Source organism: Cervus canadensis, chromosome 10, assembly GCF_019320065.1.
Source record: "Cervus canadensis isolate Bull #8, Minnesota chromosome 10, ASM1932006v1, whole genome shotgun sequence".
Classification (NCBI taxonomy): Eukaryota; Metazoa; Chordata; class Mammalia; order Artiodactyla; family Cervidae; genus Cervus; species Cervus canadensis.
Genome location: NC_057395.1, coordinates 62,717,928 through 62,738,184, shown reverse-complemented (window position 1 = coordinate 62,738,184; position 20,257 = coordinate 62,717,928). Strand labels below are relative to the sequence as shown.

Below are 20,257 nucleotides of genomic sequence, written 5' to 3'. Positions count from 1 at the left end.
AGTTGGAAGGAGTTAAGGCTTTGAGTGATAGGCTTGTGAGTTTTGGAATTAATATTCTGTGGAATGGAGGAACCACTGTGGAGAACTATTTGAGACTGAAGTTTTCCACAGATCATTCTGAGGCAGCACAAACGAACGGAGAGAATGAAAGTAATGACAAGTTGCTACAGTCAGTGAGGGTAGGGATGAAGGATGTTGTGGGCTGTGGCAATGGGGGCAGCTCTGAAAGAAATGATTCTCAAGTTTTGGAGGTGGACTTAACAGGATCTGAAGACCAATTAGATGGAACAGCTGAACTAGTTATGGAAGACTCCCAGAGTTGCTGTTAAGTAGAAGTACAGCAAATGTTGAAGCACACAGTCTTTGGAGTCAGACAGTCCTGGATTCCAATTTGTACTCTTGCCGTGTAACAGCTAAGGACACTTGTAGTTTCTCAATCATGTTGAACCTATTTTCTGTAAAACAGAGATGATCATTCATCTGTGAAAGTGACCAGGAACACTAAATGACAGTGCATGTCACATATCTGAGTGTTTGGGATATAGTAATAAATGCTGAGAGTTGTCCCAGAGTAAGTGAATAGAGGTGTGATATTGGTTGCTAGGATAAAGAAGACAAACAAGAGGTCTGAATTAGAAATGAGGAAAGTAACAGCGTGGCTGTTTTCACTTATCTGCAGAAGTGACTAAAAAGTTTCAAGGTCCTTTTTGTGAGTTGCTTTGAGGAAACCCTGATGCTCACAGCACCTTTGCACAATGGGAACTTGTTCATGGGGGACCAATACTGTCCTTCCTGGGTCTCCACTTAAGACCTGAAAGATTCCCATGGATCCTCCCCCTAAATGTCCTGACCACAAAGAAGCTTTACAGACACATGGAAACTGACCAATGAAATGAGCTGGGAGTGACAGCAGTTTGCTTTAGAGTTCTACAACATGAGATCCTCTTGCTTTAAGTCCAGAGACTAGCAGCCAGTCAGCCACAGCCGAGTCCCAGTTTGATGCTTTGAAGAGTTTGGGGCTGGAAAGTCAACTGTTCAGTAAAAATAAGTAGTTATTTTCCCAGGGAGGATTTCCTCATGCTGGGGGAAACACGTCTTCCCTCTTTTCCTTAGCAACAGTGAAACTAGAGCTTCCTAGCTGCTTATATAGGACAGATTAAAAACGCTAAGATCTACTTTGAAGGATCTCCAAGAAACCTGTCTCCCAGTCACTGCTAGATCACCATATTAAAATAAATTTAAAAAGCACAAAACAAAACCCACTTCCCTTAGCGTCCTTCCACTGGGTCAGTTTTAAATAACAGCATGATCACTTGGTTTCCTAATAAGAAAAATTGTTGTTAACTAGCTGGTGATTCTCTATTGAGCACCTATGGCTGAAATCCTGTCTTAGGGCACCCTTAGTTGTGCCAGAAAAGGAGACATCTTCATCTTGGTTCTCTTCAACACAGGCACCAAATCCAGTCTCACCCCAGTCTTTCTAGTTTTTCTCCCATCTACTCCAAGCACAGACAGGCAGTAACTTGCCCACTTACAAAAGCAGAGGGGGAGAAATCTATACATCCTGGTCACATAAAAGGCTTCCCTGCAAGTGGGGAAAACCTTATTCAAGACTAATAGCAAAGTGTGCAAATGAAGGACCAAAAAGTTTAATTGTAAACAGTCTTACATCTTTTAAGGAAATGCAAGGGAAGGAGCCCCCTGCAGGACCTTTATAACAGCACTTGACTCCCTATGGTATTTGTAGAGTTACCTGAGTATTTGAAATTACAATTTAAGAAAACAAAGGAACTCCAATACAATAATATACAATCCAGTGCTGCTATTCCATTTTTGGTTAACAAAAGCATAGCATAAATACAAATAATTCTGAAAGCAACTAAAAAAAAAAAAAATGAGGGGGGCTGGAGATGCCAACAGTATTAAATAGAAGTAGTTAACCTAAAGGAATTTAAAAGGATGGAGTTACATCCAAAACAAGGAGGGATATAAAAACAGAAGTCTTAATTCCACAAGTCATCCCTAGTAACATTTCAGTTATTAACCAGATAAATAAAAAATTGGCAGAGTGGGCCTGATTGACATAGTTGATTTAGGATGAACCTCGGGCTGGTGAGTCATGTTTCACTAAAATTTCTGATGAAATGACACTGGTATGTCAATCTCTTGATGAAAAATTAGTACCCGAACTTTTAAATAGAGTTATTGTAAGTCTTATGAAATTAAAATTCTCTTGCACTCTGATTTAAGATCATAAAAGCCAGAGCAGGAATTCATTATTATGAGCTGCTGGACCAGTTTTAAATCAATCTATTTGATAAAACAAGTAAGGTCCTTCCCTCCTCACCCAGGCTACGTGAAACGCTGCTTTCCCCAACCTCCCAAAAGAGCAGAAGAATAAGGCAATTGCTCATTTTACTTTGTTTTTATTTCAACATAACATGCAGTAAAAAAATTAACAGGATTTATTAGCATTTACAATGCTTACAAAGAAAAAGGACTCTAAAAGCAATTTAGTTCAGATTTAAGAAATCGCTCTAATTAAACACTTACAATAAATCTATTTCCAAATGATCAGTTTGGACCAAAATTTAAGATAGTATTTGGTAGATATTTATGTCTGCTGTCTATCTGCAATATTTGTAATTAACCTCTGATTCTTGGGATATCCAGCCCCCATCTTCCTAACACAGCAGTAAAGACATACACATGGCCATTTAAATTAAAGGGAGAAATAGAGCAAGGGAGACCCCAGGCTGCAAAAATATATACAAGCATTTACCTTTTCCAGAACTAAACATTTCTTCCATAAAAATATTAAATAGCCAAGCCCTATAGAACTAGGGCCGGGACTACTTCATATATAACTATTCTGTATTTTAAAAATATAGGGCAGAAAGCCTTTTGGATGATATTTATACATTTTCGCACAATATTTCTAGGTCCCTAAATGAATCATCAAGCATTATGTAGAACAAAAAAGTCTACTTTCTTACATTATCTCTTAATTTAATCTCATAAATCTCTAGTAAATATTGTAGGTAACTACATTTCAATATGAGCATTCACCTCAATAGGAAGTCTTTATAGAAGGTTTAATCTCCATAGCCACATATTACCAAAGTTCAGACATATAATGAATGGGTAGTTGGCAGACATTCGCTCTGTAAGACAAAGCAATAGTTTTTTGCCCCCTACCAACAAAAAGGCAGAGTCACTTTGAAAACTAGGGCTTTTAGAGACCATAGTACATTTCCTAGAGCATGTAGAATAAAATCAAAATAAAGATAGGACTGAGAGGAGCCCAATCTCTCCCTTTACACTAACGACTTTTGGATGAGGCAACCCTTTCACTGACATGTCTGCTTTATGATGGCAGTGTTTTAGAAAACAGATACACAAGTTTAAAAGTGTTTTTGTCATTGTTTCAAGATGTAAAAGGAAGAGTAGTTAGGGGAAAAAAAAAGCCCATTTCCTTTCCAAATAGAACAGGGGTTTGCTATTTGCTTATTTTTGGCTCAATGCCCCTTTTTCATGCTATGCTACTGAAACCTGCTGAAGTCCCTATTTCATGAGATATTAGGTTATGAGTTCAGTTATGACAGGCACTCAGCTGGCTTAGGCTTCCTCACGCTGTCCTCTGACAGCAGTCATCTTGCTAAGTCTAAGCAGGCTAAGTTAAAAAAAATTTAAACACAGAGAAGGTCAAAGTGCATTAATCAGTTACTAACAGGGCAATCTAATATTAAACAGTCATGGGAAAAAGCTGTTAAAATTGTTAGAGTTGAACAGAAAATCCAAATCAGGACAAGAGAGAGTGGAAGTAACTACTGTAACATTTGTCAGAGAAATTGTCAATTTGTTAAGTTGTAATTCACACAGACAATACATTTCTGTGGTTACTAGAAATGTACTGCTGTAAATGTATTACTTCCTTTTTTAGCCAGTACCACAGCTCTTCCTCCCTAATGAAAATGTGATTTTATAGATATTTCATTGACCTCTACTTCGATTAGAAAGCACTCTAATTTGAACTCCTTAGCAGTAGTTAAATGTAACTGGAGTTGTTGGATTATGATAAAATTTAAAGATGGAATTGATACACAGGAACATAAAAAAACTGTTGATGGTCTTCAATAAATTCACCCAAATTAATTCCAAAAATTGGCTAACTTTTTTTTTTCTCTCTACAGTGAAGGCATCATAGTGTCAATATTGTTTGTGAAGTTTAGTATTTGCGAGGCAATTAAAACAATCAAACTTCCAAATGAAGAGTGTTAAGTCATTTGCAGACCAGGACCAACTTCTCTCTGAATTCAAATTAACAAAACTACTTTGTGGAGAGATACAAGAGTCTAGCATCTCTTTTCTAGGGATAGCATCAAATGATGCATGGATTTCATGCTCTGGAAAGGAAAAACAACAGTCAGGCCAGGCTGAAAGAAGAGGGAGAGCACAAGCCGGAAATTTGCTCATAACCCCAGAAGCTGGGCTGTTTTAAACAAATACCTCTTTCCATGAGGCTTAATAGGTAGATTTTACATATTTTAGTTACCAAGTGACCTCCCTGCATATTTTCAGAATCTCTAAAAGAAAAAAAACCTAACTGAGACTTCTGAGACACATACACAAATTTTTTGTTAAGGAAAGAATCTAGTGGAATAAGACAGGGCAGATTTCATTGCTGTGTTAATCTCATGGTAAGTAAGGTTTATGACCAAGTCATTTGCAGATCTGATTTCTGAAAACACTGAGAAGAAACCCAGAATCACTGGGAGATAAATCTCAATGATAACATTAATTTACTTACACTCAAGGTAACTCTCTAAACAGTCACAGTCCAATTTTACAAGTGTGCAATAGGCAAAGAAGGAAAAGGACAAACGCTGCAAATAAGTTCTTGTCCTTTGGTGGTGCAGGCTCTCAGAATTCACTCTTGTCCAAAGCCTTCTGTTTCTTCAATAGCAAATAACAGCTTTTCCTTCAGTTGCTCATAGCTCTTGTAGGGCGGCAGGTCCAGGCGGTTAAAACTAAAAGTAAGAATTGTTACCTTGAGAAAAGGGTATATACTAACAATGGTTTCAAAGCCAGGCAAAATTAGGTTGAAATCTCAGTTCTGTCACTGGGCCCTTGGGCACCTGTTTTTGTTTTTTTTTTTTTTAACTTTTCTGTTTTTTTCTTTGGTAAAATGAGAGTTAATAGTATTTACCTCTCAGGATACAATGAAGAAGTAAGCATATATAGCATAGTACCAGATGCTCAATAGGTACTCAGTAAAATGCTAGTCCTCTTAAACTTTCCCATTTACTCTATTATCAAACGTGGCCAGCAAACATTTGCTGTTTGGGCTAGATGGTAAATATTAATACTTTAGGCTTTGTGGGTCATAGGTCTCTTATCAAAAGGTTTTAAATATACCCCATTAACAATAAAAATATTTTCTGCTCTCATATCTAATATGCTGGTCCTACTGCCTTTCTCTTATTCTTAACTGTGAGTTTTTAAAGATACCTTCTAATTTGGGGGCATATTAAGGACACTTTCACAAGGTAACAGGTAGTGAATCTGCCCTAAAGCCTTGGCCTTCTACTATAGTTTTAGGATAAGGTGCAGGTAGATACTTGGAGGGCTTCCCAGGTGGCTCAGTCACAAAGAAGCTGCCTGCCAATGCAGGAGACACAAAAGACATAGGTTCGATCCCTGGGTGGATTGGGAAGATACCCTGGAGGCAACCCACTCTAGTATTCTTGCTGGGAAAATTTCATGGACAAAAGAGGCTGGAAGGCTACAGTCAGTCCATGGGATCACAAAGTGTCAGCCATGATTGAGCACTCACTCAACAGATATTTGGTAACAGAAGAAATCATGTATCCACAAAGGGAAAATAAATTTACAGTTATAAACATGAACAAATAAAAACATGCAACTTGAAAAAGTAATGAGACTGGTTTTCATGCATGACTGAGATAAGCTGTTCACAATAATGTAATGGCACAGTGTGTTCCAAGTTTAAAAAAAGGGACAAAAGATCAAATCAAAATATATGTGTACAAGGTGAGTATAAGAAAATTAACTGTATCTCGATATACTAGCAATGATTAATCTTAAGTGAAATTAAGAGAACAATTCCATTTATAATCATTTCTAAAAGAATAAAATACTTAGGAATAAATTTTTCAGAAGAAAAGCAGGACTTATGTAATGAAAACTACAAAACACTGTTGGAATACATCAGACAACTAAATAAAGGGAAAGACACCTGATATTCATGAGTCAGAAGACAATACTGTTAGGATGGCAATACTCCCCCCAAACTAATCAATCAATTTGTATCAAAATCCCAGCTGATCTCTTTGCAGAACTGGACAAGCTGATCCTACAATTCATATGGAAATCCAAAGGACCCAGAAGAGCAGAAACAATCTTGAAAAAGTTGGAGAATGCATATCTAATATCAAAACTTACTGAAAAGATATAGTAATCAAGACAATGTTACTGTCATTGTGGACAAATATTATAGATCAATGGAAAAGAACTGAGAATTCAGAAATAAACCCATGTATTTATGGTCAACTGATTCTTCAACAAACATGACAAGCTGTTTTAAAAAGTCGTATTAATGAAAATACAAAAGAGCACACAAGATAATAAAAAGGGCAGATAGGAAAAACACACAAATGTCTGGCAAGGTCTATATATGACCGCTGAAATGTCTCACAAAATAAAGTGCAAATATTGTTGGCATTATATTGAATTCGAACATTTTTGTATTTGAGTTAAGATTTGGGTTTTTAGTTTTGTACGTTTTTGGAAATGTGGTTAAACTACATTTATAATAAGAAAACATTTTTTCTGTCACTATGCTAAGAGTATCTCTCTCTATAGCTACCTAGATTTGATTCCTTCCTCTGCCTACAGAGAAATGTTAAAGTGTTTTCTAAATATCACATTAAAAAAAAAAATGCAGTGGTGAGAAAAGGGATTAACTGTAAATCGGTTAACAGGGATTGTTTTGGGGTGACAGAAACCTAAAACTGGATTGTAGTGATGGTTACTTATTTGAAAATCTACTAAATATTACTAGATATGGGTAAGTTTTTTGTTACATAAATTATATGTCACTAAAGCTGTTAAAAATAATTCAATACCATGGGGAAAATATTTCATTTCTAATTTGTAATATGCTATAGTATATACAAGATAAATGAGAAAAGGCTATTTTCTACACTTTAAAAAATTTTTATTTTGGAGTATAGTTGATTAACATTGTTGTTAGTTTCAGGTGAATAATAAAGAATTTCATTTATACATAAACACTCTCTGATTTTACTTACCAGGTATGACTTCTAGGCAACCAATTTTCTTTCCCGACTTTTTCAATGCAGAACTTCTGTGGCCCATTGCTCCCTAAAATATAGTGAAATCATCAACAGTTTGATAGTGTAATGGTTCTCAAATTGCTATCCCCAATTCAGCTGTATCAGCATCGCCAGGGAACTTAACGAATCACAAATACACAGGCCCCAACTGAATTGAAACAAAAACTCTAGGGGTGAGGCTCAGCAACAATATTTTAACAAGCTTCCAGATGATTCTGATGAGTGCTCAAGTTTGAGAATCATATTGTTAATGCATGTTAAGGAGGAGAAAACACAGTTTCATCTACATCCCTTAGCTAGAACAACAGAATGCTGTAATTAATAATATCTCACATAAGAATAGAATGCATAAAAAATTTAATTTCAATTTTAAACAGGGAAACTAAAACTCACTGTCTTATAAAACTTGATTTAAATAGAAAACTGTGAAAACTTTAGAAAATGTAAACTACCTAGTGAATTCAATAGGTCCTGTAGGGTGTACCCTCACACAGTTTTTACCCAATTCTTGTCTCTCATTTATCTTCAGTCAACTGTTAAGGTTATTAACTTTTAGTACTCGTTTTCTAAAAACATCACTACTGCCCCCTAAGCAGCATTTTTTGGTGGTCACAAGGATTGGAAGTACTACTGGACTTTTGAATAAGACAGTGCCAGGCACATTTAATGTTCTGCCATGTGTAAAATAAGTCAAGCCAAAGAATTTTCTCATGTTCCACCTGACTAAACACAATACAAATATAAATTGGTAATACTTTTGCATCTACTAATAGTGAAGTGCTTTCTTAAGTAGTTATGTGAAAAGCCCAGTAACATAAGATACGGTCATTATGAAACAGGATAGCTAAAATAATTAAGTTTGAAATTACTAGTTTATGTACTGCACATTCTCTCAATATATTATAGCATTTTTAGCCACAGAGATGACAAGTTTAATAGCGCTAATTAGTATGTAACAGTAGAGTCTGGATTACTTTTAATAGACTGAATCAAATATCAAAATAGAGAAACATGAAATGAAGGATTTTCAGTGAATTCATTGATAAAGGCTATTTGACAAATAATATCAGTTACCCTGGATGTTTATGGACTTGTAACACATCATGTTGTAAACATAAACTGTAATTTAGGCTGTCTGTTGTTTTCAACCTTACTGACACTGCCCCTAAACCAAACAAGCTTCATATAGACTCCTGCACGTTTATTCCTATTTTTCAACCTACTTCAACTTTAAAAAGGTCTGAGGCCTTTTAAATATCAGAGCCTTGGCTTATACTGGAATTCCAAGATTAGCCATTATACTTTAAGTTCTACCTGATTTTTCCTCTACTTTAATCAGCTATATTTTGGCAGGTATATTATCCTTAATTCATTTAGGCTATTTCCCTCTTTCTCTTACACTTATTTAAGTCTATTATTTTTTACCTTTTCTATCTGTTCTTTCATATTTCAGTAATTCTTATATAGAAAGAGCTTCTGATCTTCTCTTAGATCAGCTCATTTAAACAGGAACAACTTTTTGTGTCTTCTAATAGTTTCTCCCAGATATACATGTGTGAAATATAATTTCTTCATAAATCACTTAAAAACTTCTTGATATTACAGTTAGTGTTATGTTTTTTTCTGGAGGTTGTAGATACATTTCATATCTACCAACTTCATTATATAATACTAAAGACATAAATATGTTACAAAAATGGGATATTAGACCTGATAAGGTCAAGATCCACCAGATTTAATTATTATATACATTACTCTTACAACTTTCTTTTCCTATACTGGGTGGAAGGAAGGTTAAACTAATTGTCCTCTAAAATTTGATGAATCACAATTTTACTGTCTTCCAAAAGTATCCTTCTGTATTGCTTCAGATTACTCCACCCAATCCTAATATTATTTCTAAGAGCAGACCTAGTTCTTATTTTTTTAATAATCAAATTCCCAGTTTTTATTGAGAAACTTGTAGCAATTTTTTCTTCATTTTAGTCACTATTCCTTAACCTCTCCAAACCCCAACATGGTCTCTCTTTTTCAAACTAGAGAGCATTCTCAAAGGTGCCCCTCTCCAAAAATGTACTTAGAAATTATCCTTTTTGAAAAAAAAAAAAAAAAAAAAGAAATTATCCTTTTGAGACTTCTTTCTCTGAAGCACTAGATAAAAACTTCCCCTCTATATTGCTTCAGAGAGACTAAAATATTTTTCTTTTTTACTCCCTGGCCTCTCCTCTGCCTCTAGGATAGTCCTATCTCAACCCTAAATACAGATGTTTTTTAAGCATCAGGTCTCTATTCTTTGTATTCTATTTCTGCACAAGCCCATCCATTCTCACAGCTTCAAATGTCACTGCTTCACTGCTCTTATGAGTCTACTTTCTCTAACTCTTACCTCTAAACTCAACACCTGTAAAACTGTCCTCTCATTGAAATTTTCTACTTGGTTGTCTGACAGTCACCTTACACTTAGCAGATTCCTTACACTTCACAACTTCTCCATGTTGCATAAAATGTAAGCATTCTTCCTTTACATTTAATCTTCTAATCAAGTCTTATTTCTACTTTTGGAACTCCTCTTATTTCTACCTTTTCCATCCCTATTTTCTCTCTTAAGATCAGTTTCTTATCATAGCTCTAATGGCTTCTTCCTATTTCCACGCTTTTCTATTTGCATGCTATACTATCAAGTCTTCCTCAAATGCAGCTTCAGCAAGTTCTACTGTCTTCAAAAAGCTCCCAGAGCTTCCAAAACCCAAAGTAATGTCCAAATTCTTTCAGTCTGGTTTTTAAAATCTTGAACTGGTTCAACACACTACCCAAAATCGTCTACTTGATCTACTTACTTTTTTACCTTTTGGCCGTACCACAGGGCATGTGGGATCCTAGTCCCCTGAACAGGGATCGTACCTGCATCCCTTGTGTCAGCAGCGCTGAGTCTTCACCACTGGATTGCCAGGGAAGTCACCTACTTGATTCTTTAATTTTGACTCTCTTTTTCCAGCAGACTTAAGGATTCCAACTTCTATCCTCCCATGCTACTTGCATATTGTTAGTGTTAAATAAAGACCTGAATTTACTTACTATTTAATCACAAAATATTCTTATAGTCATTCACGTCTAAACAACATGCAATTTAATCAGTGACTATTATGTGACAGGCACTAGAAATGAAAAGATGGAAGATATGGATCTATATCTCAAGCAGCTCCAGGTATAACAGGGAAGAGTGGTAAACAAGTCATTAAAATATAATACAAACAATAGTGCCTGGCTCACAGGAGACACTGAAATGTTTGCCAAAGGACTGAAAAAATGTGGAGTCTAGCCTAAGAATTAAACATTTTTGAGATAAGGATTACAAAGTGATTTAAAAGTTGACACAAATCCAGGTTAACTATATCTAATTAAGAAAATAGATATACTTTGTTATTTCTGATATTCTGTATACACATTAAGGTAACAGCAGTGTCATCCTGTAGACATACCCATTAGGTCAGCAAATCCTCCAACTGGCAGTCGGCAGGTCCCAGTAACAAACTGCAAAAGTCGCATTCTCTTCTCATTATCGATTTCTTTAACAAACTGTTGAAAGCACATTTAAAGAGATACATAGGTCATATGTGACGTTTAGAATACTAAACAAGAAAGGAAAAAAGATCATTTCACATCTTAGTTGAACTCCCAGGGTGACATGCACCAGAAAATGCACCTATTACTACCATGGATGGTAGAGCTTCTCCATGCTTGTCAAAAGCCCCACTGATCAGCCCCCTCCACCAATACCAACCCTGGTACCACAACCCTATAGGTAAACAGAAAAAGAAGAGTGCCCTACGCGTGCAGCCTCCAGATCAGCTCTTCTAGGGCACCCTCCTTTTACCCCTAGACCTGCCTGTCCAACAGACATACATGTGATTACCAAGGACGCAGAGTTTGAGTTAGAACAGACTTTTTGGTTTTGGACGCAGAGTTTGAGTTAGAACAGACTTTTTGGTTTTGGACGCAGAGTTTGAGTTAGAACAGACTTTTTGGTTTTATGAACAAATGAAATTAAGCTCACAAATTCTGACCTGGATATATCCCAGGAATGTTCTCTCAATGTTCTTTATGTTTTGGTGTAACTATGTGTTGCCAGAATTATGTGGCTTTTAACTCCTACAACCCTGACTCAAAACATTAAGTTTCTATAGAATGCTTTCTAGCCTGCAGCACAAGAATTTTGGCTCAGCCAAATTTTTGGAAAGATTTTTTTATCTTACTGTACTAACTTATAGAAGCTTGGTCATTTCAGCTTATGGTTTTTTTTTAATGATTTTTTTAAAATTTACTTTTAATTGAAGGGTAATTACAATATTGTGTTGGTTTCTGCCATACATCAACATGGATCATCCAAAAGTATACAAACGTCCCTTCCCTTCTTATGAGTTTCTTTACATAAAAAGCAGGCATTAAGAAAAAAAATTTTTTACTGTGGTTACATATATATAAAATAAAAATTTACCATTTTAAGTATACAATTCAATGACATTAAACAGATTCACACTGTTGTGTAACCATCACCACCATTTCCAGAATTTTAGTTTACCAAACAAAAACTCATTTCTTTAAACTTACCTCCTTGCTTCTGCATTCTTTCTCCCCTGTACTTGGTAACCTCTATTCTACTTTCTGTCTCTATAAATTTGTTTATTCTAGATACTTCATATAAGTGGAATCATACAATATTTGTCCTTTTGTGGCTGGCTTATTTCACTTAGCATAATATCCTTAAGGTTCATCCATGCTATAGCCTGTGTTAGAATTTCCTTTAAGGTTGGACAATACTGCATCGTATGTACGTACCACATTTTGTTTATCCAATCATTTGTTGATGGACATTTTAAGTTGCTTCTACCTTTTGGCTAATATGGATAATGCTGATTATGAACATAGTTATATGATAAGTATCTGAGTTCCTACCTTAAATTCTTTTGGGTATGACCAAAAGAATGTATTGTTGAACCATAAGATAATTCTATATTTAACATTTTGAGGACCTACCAAACTGTTTTCCACAGTGGTATACAATTTTATATTGTCACCAGCAATGTAGGAGGAATTCCAATTTCTCCACATCCTTACCAAGGATGAATATTTTTCATTTTTTTAAAATAACACCTTAAATGGGTGTTATTAAACACCTTAATGGGTGTACATCTCACTTTAGTTTTGATTTGCACTTTTCTAATGATTAGTGAGCAATTTTTCAGGTGCTTGTAGCAGAAATTTTTGAGGAGGCACCATTATGATTCCAAACCAAGGGCCTCTAAGTTCTAAACATTAAATAATTCTTAATGAGATATTAATAATGAAAATCATAGTTCAGACAATTCTATACAATCCTCAAAAGCATTTAGATCAAATGCAGGGGAATATTATTACCTGGCGTTATCTTATTCTCTGGGCAAAGGTGCAAGGTGTACGTTGCTTACTTGGCACTAGTCAAAAGAATGCTGTATTCTGTATTCACTTATTACAATGCATAGAATGGAATGAGGACCCTGAACATACTGGTACATTTTGTTCCATGACTCATTTCCATATGTGGTAAGCATTTTCTACAAAGTTATGGTTTATCTTCCAAAAGAAAGAAACTGAGACAAACCTGCCAAAACCACATGATCTGTTTACTTGTCCTAGTATAATGACGGTAGATGGCATGTCTTTGCCAATCATTCAAATCAATCTCTTGCATCCCACATAAAAGAACCTTTAGGGATAAAAAAGACAAACAGTTTCTTTAGGTAAATGTACAACCAATATAAAAAATGCTAGACATAGATAAGACTAATATTAAACGATTTTCAAAAATTAATCAGGAGGCTTTAGGTAAAAATGTGTGTGTCAAAAATTTCATCAAAATTTTAGCTATATTACTTATAAAAGTTGAGTTTCCATGTTTGGTATCATATATACACATATTCAGGTGAACAGTTACTCATTGGGCAGAGGTTCTAATACCTTTGGCAAAATTTTATATTTTTGGATAAATTATAGACTTTTAACCACTGGGGATTCTTCAGAAACATACTGCCAGAAAAAAAAATATTACTGCCATTGGAAAAATAGTGAAGTGAGCTGAAAACAGACACCTGAAAGCATTATTTACCAGCATGCTTCAGAGGAAAGGAGAACTCAGTACCTCTAATTCCTTTGCATCAAAGTACTGTAAATACTGCTGGGGAAGAATTTCATTAAAGCCCTCAAAGAAAGCTTGCGTCTGTTCTTCAACACCACGAGACAATCTCCATTCAGCTACCATTCTGGTAAATAATTATAAAAAAAGACTATGAGGAAGTTTAGATTTTACCTTAAATTCTGAGTACAAAAATAATTTTTACAAACTTTATTATGAAAAGTGTCAAATACACATAAGTAAAATAAATGAACCCTATGTATAGATATCTCAGCTTCAAGACAATACCAATCTTATTTCAATTATGCCTCTATCCATACCCTAGACAGCGTGTAATTTTCATCTTAAACAAGTATTTCAGTATATATTTCTATTAGGTCTCTTTTTTAAAAACGTAACTATATTTCTATCATCACACAAAAAAGGTAACAATAATTCCTTTACATCAAATATTCAATGCTCAACTTCTACTGACTGATTCAAATTTTTTGACATACTGACTGTATCTGATTCAATTTTCTTCTAATTTTCATCTACAAAGATACATATCAATGTGAACAGTCAAAATCACATCAAATAAACTTTCTGCTTTGTTACAGAATGATTTTAATGAGCAAACAAACACATATTTTAGGCATTTGATTACTTGATGACAATTTCAGACAACAAAAGTTCTAAAGTTTATTAAACTGAAATTTTGGAAAAGAGCAGTGTTGGTTGTATTGGACTAACCTCCCTGGTGATTATAATTACAAACACTGGGCAAGTTATAGATATCACATGTCTGAAGGCATCAGAGAGAAACCAAAGGCAGGCAGAAACCGGTGGGGACAAGATCCTTGAAGGAGGCTGGCACACTGGAACAGAGCCACGTTTACTACACTTTTCCTCTGAGGGCACTGACCAGTTTACAAAGAGCATAGGGAAATGAAACTCAAATTAAAAGCAACAGTATCAGTGGGCTGAGGAGACATAAGGTTGACAGCTTAAAGCTGCCAAAGCAGCTACAGAAAAATCCCTGAAAGAAAAAAGACAGAGGGAATTCTGAAATCTGCACTTCAAATCCTTAACTGACTCCTAAATACACATGTGAAAATGATGAGATGCCAGGGAACCCTGTCCAGTGAACAACTGGAGAGTCAAAGACCCAAGCAGAAATTCTGGCAGTCACCTAGTACAGTGGAGACAGAATTTAAGTTTAATTCTCACAAGCTGCATGGAAAATACCTGGGCTTTCCACTGTAAGGACTACGGAACCATGTTCTAAGGAATAAAGAATATGTTTTAGGATTAAAAGCAAAACGGAAATAGAGTAGCTCTAGCAAGCATCCACAAAAATGAATGTGGTCTGTCCTTAACTTTTTGTCAAAACAAAGTTTTGACAAATATGCTTCAAAGAAAAAAAAAAGAATTCAGAGTCTCTGCCATGTATTAGCCACAATGAAAAAATGAATACAAGTGCAAAGACACTGAAAAATGTGACTCATAAGAGAAAAAAGTCCATAAATAATACTGGGAAAACTGATAGCCCAATGTTGAAGTTAGTAAATACTTTTAAAAAACTATTAAAATGTATTAAACAATTTAGAGGACAAGATGGGTAAACTGTATGAACAGATGAAGATTCTCAACACAGAAACTCTTGAAGAACCAAAAGGAAATTTAAGAATATCTGAAATGAAAATTTAATTGGACGAGTTAAAGAGCGCTGTATTCAAAGACAGATCAATCAAAATGGCCCAAACTGAATCACAGAGAAAATGAAAAAATACAAACACCATCTGGGATAATATCAAAGGTTAAATGTACATGTAACTAAAGTTTCTGGAGTATGAAAGAAGGAACCAAAGCAAAAGGAACACCTATAGAGAGAAAGCACAAACATTTTCTGTAACTGAATGGCATCAATCACAAGAAGCTTACAAAATGCCAGAAAGGACAAATATAAAAGCAATTACAATTAGATATATCAGAGTAAAAATGCTTAGAAAACAAAATCTTTTAAAAACCAGAGAAGAAAGCATACACTTCATCCAGAAAATAAAAACAATGGCTCACATCATCAAAAACAGAAGCCAATAATGGAATAACAGCATTGGAAAAAAGTGCTAAAAAACAAACCAAAAAAACCACCAAAAAACTACAAACCTAGAATTCTAAATCGAGTGAAAATATCCTTCAAATACTGAAGGTGACATACATGTATTTTTGGATAAAAGCTGAGATAATTCACTGCCAACAAGCACACATTAACAGAAATGGTGAAGGAAATTTTTAAAGCTGAAGGGAAATGATCCCAGGTGAAAAAAATGTATCTGTAGAAAGAAATGAAAACTAGAAATGGTAATGTGGTAATTTCTTTTAAAATATATTGATTTCTTAAAGCAAGAAAATAGTATTACAGGGTTATAAACATCAGAAATATAATGATAAAAACAGCACAAATGGCTGAAGTGAGATAAAATTATACTATTATAAGTCTCTTATATTAGTATATTAGTTAAAAATTACAATGTTACATATATGAATGTAGCAGTATAAAATTAATTAAAAGTGGTAAGTTAAGGATGTATATTTTCATTAGAGCAATCATTAAGAAATTAAAGAGGTATAGGGAGGAAAAACACCAAAGATATACAAGAAGAAAACTAGAAATCAGTAATACAAAGGAGGGCAGGAAAGGAGGAACAAAAGAAATTGGGAAAAAGAAGAAACAAATAGCAAGGTGGCAGACTTAAGTCCAATCATGTCAGTAACAACGTTCAAAGTAAATGTACTAAATACAATTAAAAATAAAGATTATCAGACTGGATAAAAATAGTAAGACCTAAGAATATTCTGCTTATAAGAAACATACTTTAAACAGAAAGACAAAGGATTGAAAATAAAGCATAGAGGAAGATATGCCATGCAAATATTAATCACAAGAAAGCTGGAGAGGATATATTAGTATTTGAAAAGTAGAAAAACAGGCAAGAGATCCAGAAGCTGGAATTCAAGCAGCAGCAGTTATTATGTGAAATCTCACCCATATCAACTGGTGCCGAGAATATGTGAGTGAACTAATAACTTGAGACTAAAAGTATGAAAGCATAGCATAAGAGAATACACTAAGAAAATCATTTTACTTAAAAATTTTACCTGATCTTTCAATATTCCCCACAAAAACATCTGCATATAAAATTGAGATTGTTTTCAATGCCATGATGTTAGACGGCATAGTAGGTACAGAATTGGTATTTAAAAGGGTGATCCAACACTGCTTCTACCCTTCAAACTTCCACTTCTGGAGAAAAACTGAAAGGCCTATCTGTTCAAAATTCTTTTCTATTACTTTATAAATCCATTCAAAATTCTTTTCTATTATTTTATAAATCTCCATATTTCTGGTTACACTGAAATATACCAGAAAGGGGAGATGAAACTCATTAACATCCACTAGATTAATCTCTGTAAGGCTTACAGTTTGAATTAACCTTCATGGTAGTCCCTCCACCCTGCTGCCTCCACAAGGATCCATCCTACCTTTCACGTGCTTTGCTGTCAGACTTGTCACAAAGAAATTTATACTGTCTATTGAACTTAGTCCTTAATTTCTTGTCACCTGGCCTCTATATCTACCATTGGGCCATAGTTCTGTTATAAGGGTCATCATAACTTACTAGCCACCACATTGTCTAAAGATTCACTTTCCTTGGCTTCTGAAGTACAGGACATGGCCACGGGGCTATTAATCCTGAGCTTCCTGACAGCACCACACACTACGGCAACCCTAATCACAATTTGTGGCCTGTGCTTCCCATCCTATGTACTGCTTCCAATAGCTTTTGCTCTATTTCTACATAACTGAATCCTTCCCAAACATCAAGTCTCAAATTAAATATCATCAGATTCCAGTTCCATGATTATAACTAGATAAAGCGATGTCTCCTATAGTATTTGTTCCTCTCAATGTACTTACAAGATAGGAAGTGGTGAATTGTGTCCTTAATAACATACAATCAGGTCTCATAATAATTAGTATAAAGGCAAATAATACTTTTTGAAATAAGCAATTTATCAACGTGCTATATATAGTCCAACAGAAAGGTTAAAAACTATGCCAAAAAGAGCATTCTCTCTTACCTGATATATTCCTCTTTATTTTCTTCTGTTACAAGAATATTGCCACCATTGGGTTTCAAATCATGACTCTTGATTTCACCTAAAATTTCTTTATCAACGGAGAAATACATTTCCAAACCACACTCCTCAATATTGTTTTCTCTGCCCAAATGAAAGTAACACTGTTACACTAATTCAATCATTTAAGGTTCTTTTTAAAACTAAAGGACTATGTTCTTCAGTAATTAATGTTTTAGTCACTAAGTCTTGTCCAACTTTTTTGTGACATCATGGACTACAGCCTGCCAGTCTCCTCTATCCATGGGATTCTCCAGGCAAGAATACTGGAGTGGGGTGCCAATTCATTCTCCAGGGGATGTTCCCAACTCAGGGGTCGAATCCTTGTCTTCCTGCATAGGCAGGTGGATTCTTTACCACTGAGCCACCTGGGAAGCAATATATTCTTCAATAACTATTGTTAAACTGTAGCATCAGAATAACAAAGCTGGAACATGATGCTCTAATAGTCATATTTTGCCTAAGATTTTTGTGTATATTTCTATAAAAATAATCATACTGAATAATGAGACAGATTTAACATAAATCATGTAAATTCAGTAAACCAATTACATGCTTACAGTCTGAATACATTACCCACATTATAATGAAAGCATACAGACTAGAGACTTCCCTGGTGGTCCAGTGGCTAAGACTTCAATGCAGGGGGCCCAGGTTCAATCCCTGGTCCAGGGAACTAGATCCCACATGCTGCAACTAAAAGATCCCACATGCCCCAAAGGAGATCAAAGATCCCATATGCCACAACTGAGACCCAGCAAAGTCAAAGAAATAAATTTTTTTTTTTAAAAGAAAACATACAGATTATATTTTGATAATTAAAAGGAAACAAACTTACTTAACCCAGATGAGAGAATTGTAAAATTCTGGATCAATCGATTCTAAATCCTTCAGTCCAACTGGTTTATTCAAGATACGCTTATAGAATGGCAAAGAAAAACCTGTGTCTATGAATTTCCCATGGAACAGAGCCTATGCAAGAAGAAAACAATCCATAATTTTATAATAGTCACTGTATTTTCAGAATGTTAAGATGAGTTCTTCAGTTAAAAGACAAATAAAACCAGCTCCCCATCATACAATCTATTACGCAATATTTCTGGGAAAAGGGAAGATATAACAACCCAATCTCAAGACATGTCTTAGTGATGAGAAAATTTCAAACGAGAAAGTTAAAGGCACAATGCTTTAGTATAGCTGAACTAGCAAAGTAAACACAGCTCTCCACTTGCACTTACCATAGCAATAAACCTGCCAATAAAACGAAAATATTTCAGGTGATCTGGATTGATGTAAGAAGCGGGGTTTATCTGCAAGCAGTAGTTATCCTTCCCTGCATATTCAAACAGGCAATACATTGGGTTCAACACCTCATGTGACAAAAGAAAGAACCATTCTCTGAAACCAAAAGAAAATTTAGGGTGAAAAATCTTGTAAGTAATCATACCAATAAATCAAAGAGCAGTGTTATAAAGCTCTCAGGAATCTATACTCCTCAGGTGGTGATATTTCTCTAGTCTCACAATGATTTTTACAGCTTCTGTACAAACCACCATCTATTTTACAAAGATATTTACACACTACTTATTTCAAAGACTCTAAGACATCGTTGACTTTAAAGACATTATTTGATAAGCCACTAAAAATATTTTCCAACTGTAATACACATCTCAGTTTCAGAGATGTTAAAATATGAAAATTTTAGTCTTAGAATCAGTGAAATACTAAACATAGTGAAGTTTAAACTTCACTGCTGACCCATGTGGTTAGATTCGCTGAAACAAGTCTAACATTATTCCATCCATGTCCAAGCCCCTCAGTGATGCTCATTAAGTGCTACTGCTCTCTTAAATATGAAAAAACTTCCAATTTCAGAGAGGCAATAAAACACTTAATTTGAGCTACTCATTCATTAGAAAAATACACTGAGAAGCTCTAATTCAAATGCTGTGAAAGTATCAACCAACACTAATGTAAGATTATAGTTACTATGTAACAGGGGTGAGGATCTGGCAGAACAGTAGGCAGAGTGAATCTGGGGCAGTTTATCAATTCATGCCCGAGATTTCTTTTTCTTTTGATTTATGGCCTCTGGTGGTAATCCTGCTTATACTTACTACTACTGATTAATTTTCTAGCTAGGAATGAATGATTATCCTCCTCCTGAATTCTCTTTACTTTGTACAAAATTAAATGTTTCTACTCATATTTTTATTTACCTATGATTACTTCATACATTTTGAAATATGAAGTTTGAAACAAAACCTAAGTAAAAACCACTAAAATGCAGTGACCAGTTAGTGACGCCACAAAGACTCAGGGTCTGAAGTAGGATATTAATAAACTATATTTCTACACTTTACAGCAATCCCAGAGAAGCAGTTATGATCACTCTTATTATACAGATGAAGGTAGTTGCCCCAAGTCATACTAATAAGTACAGAAAAAGGATTCAAATGCAATCTTGACTTTGAAATCCTTGCTTTTTGTAAGGCCACTGATATGCAAATTTTTAACCGTGTATGAT

The 20,257-nt window shown here is 34.9% G+C and overlaps 1 protein-coding gene across 4 annotated transcripts in view; it reads right to left on the bottom strand.

Annotated features, from left to right (window-relative positions):
- Window positions 1–2,410: 2,410 nt before the first annotated feature.
- ITCH (itchy E3 ubiquitin protein ligase) overlaps window positions 2,411–20,257 on the bottom strand; it is a 96,916-nt gene continuing 79,069 nt past the window's right edge. For 3 of the 4 annotated variants that reach the window (XM_043480447.1, XM_043480446.1, XM_043480449.1), the window contains 8 exons: window positions 18,969–19,128; window positions 18,569–18,702; window positions 17,674–17,814; window positions 13,555–13,675; window positions 13,018–13,122; window positions 10,859–10,955; window positions 7,335–7,407; window positions 2,411–5,030 (listed from right to left, as the gene is read on the bottom strand). In XM_043480447.1, the coding sequence (XP_043336382.1) occupies window positions 4,931–5,030; window positions 7,335–7,407; window positions 10,859–10,955; window positions 13,018–13,122; window positions 13,555–13,675; window positions 17,674–17,814; window positions 18,569–18,702; window positions 18,969–19,128 (931 nt within the window). In that variant the 3' untranslated portion in view covers window positions 2,411–4,930. Of the gene's footprint in view, window positions 5,031–7,334; window positions 7,408–10,858; window positions 10,956–11,971; window positions 11,983–13,013; window positions 13,123–13,554; window positions 13,676–17,673; window positions 17,815–18,568; window positions 18,703–18,968; window positions 19,129–20,257 lie in introns of those variants that run through there. The other variant, XM_043480448.1, reaches the window with a different exon arrangement.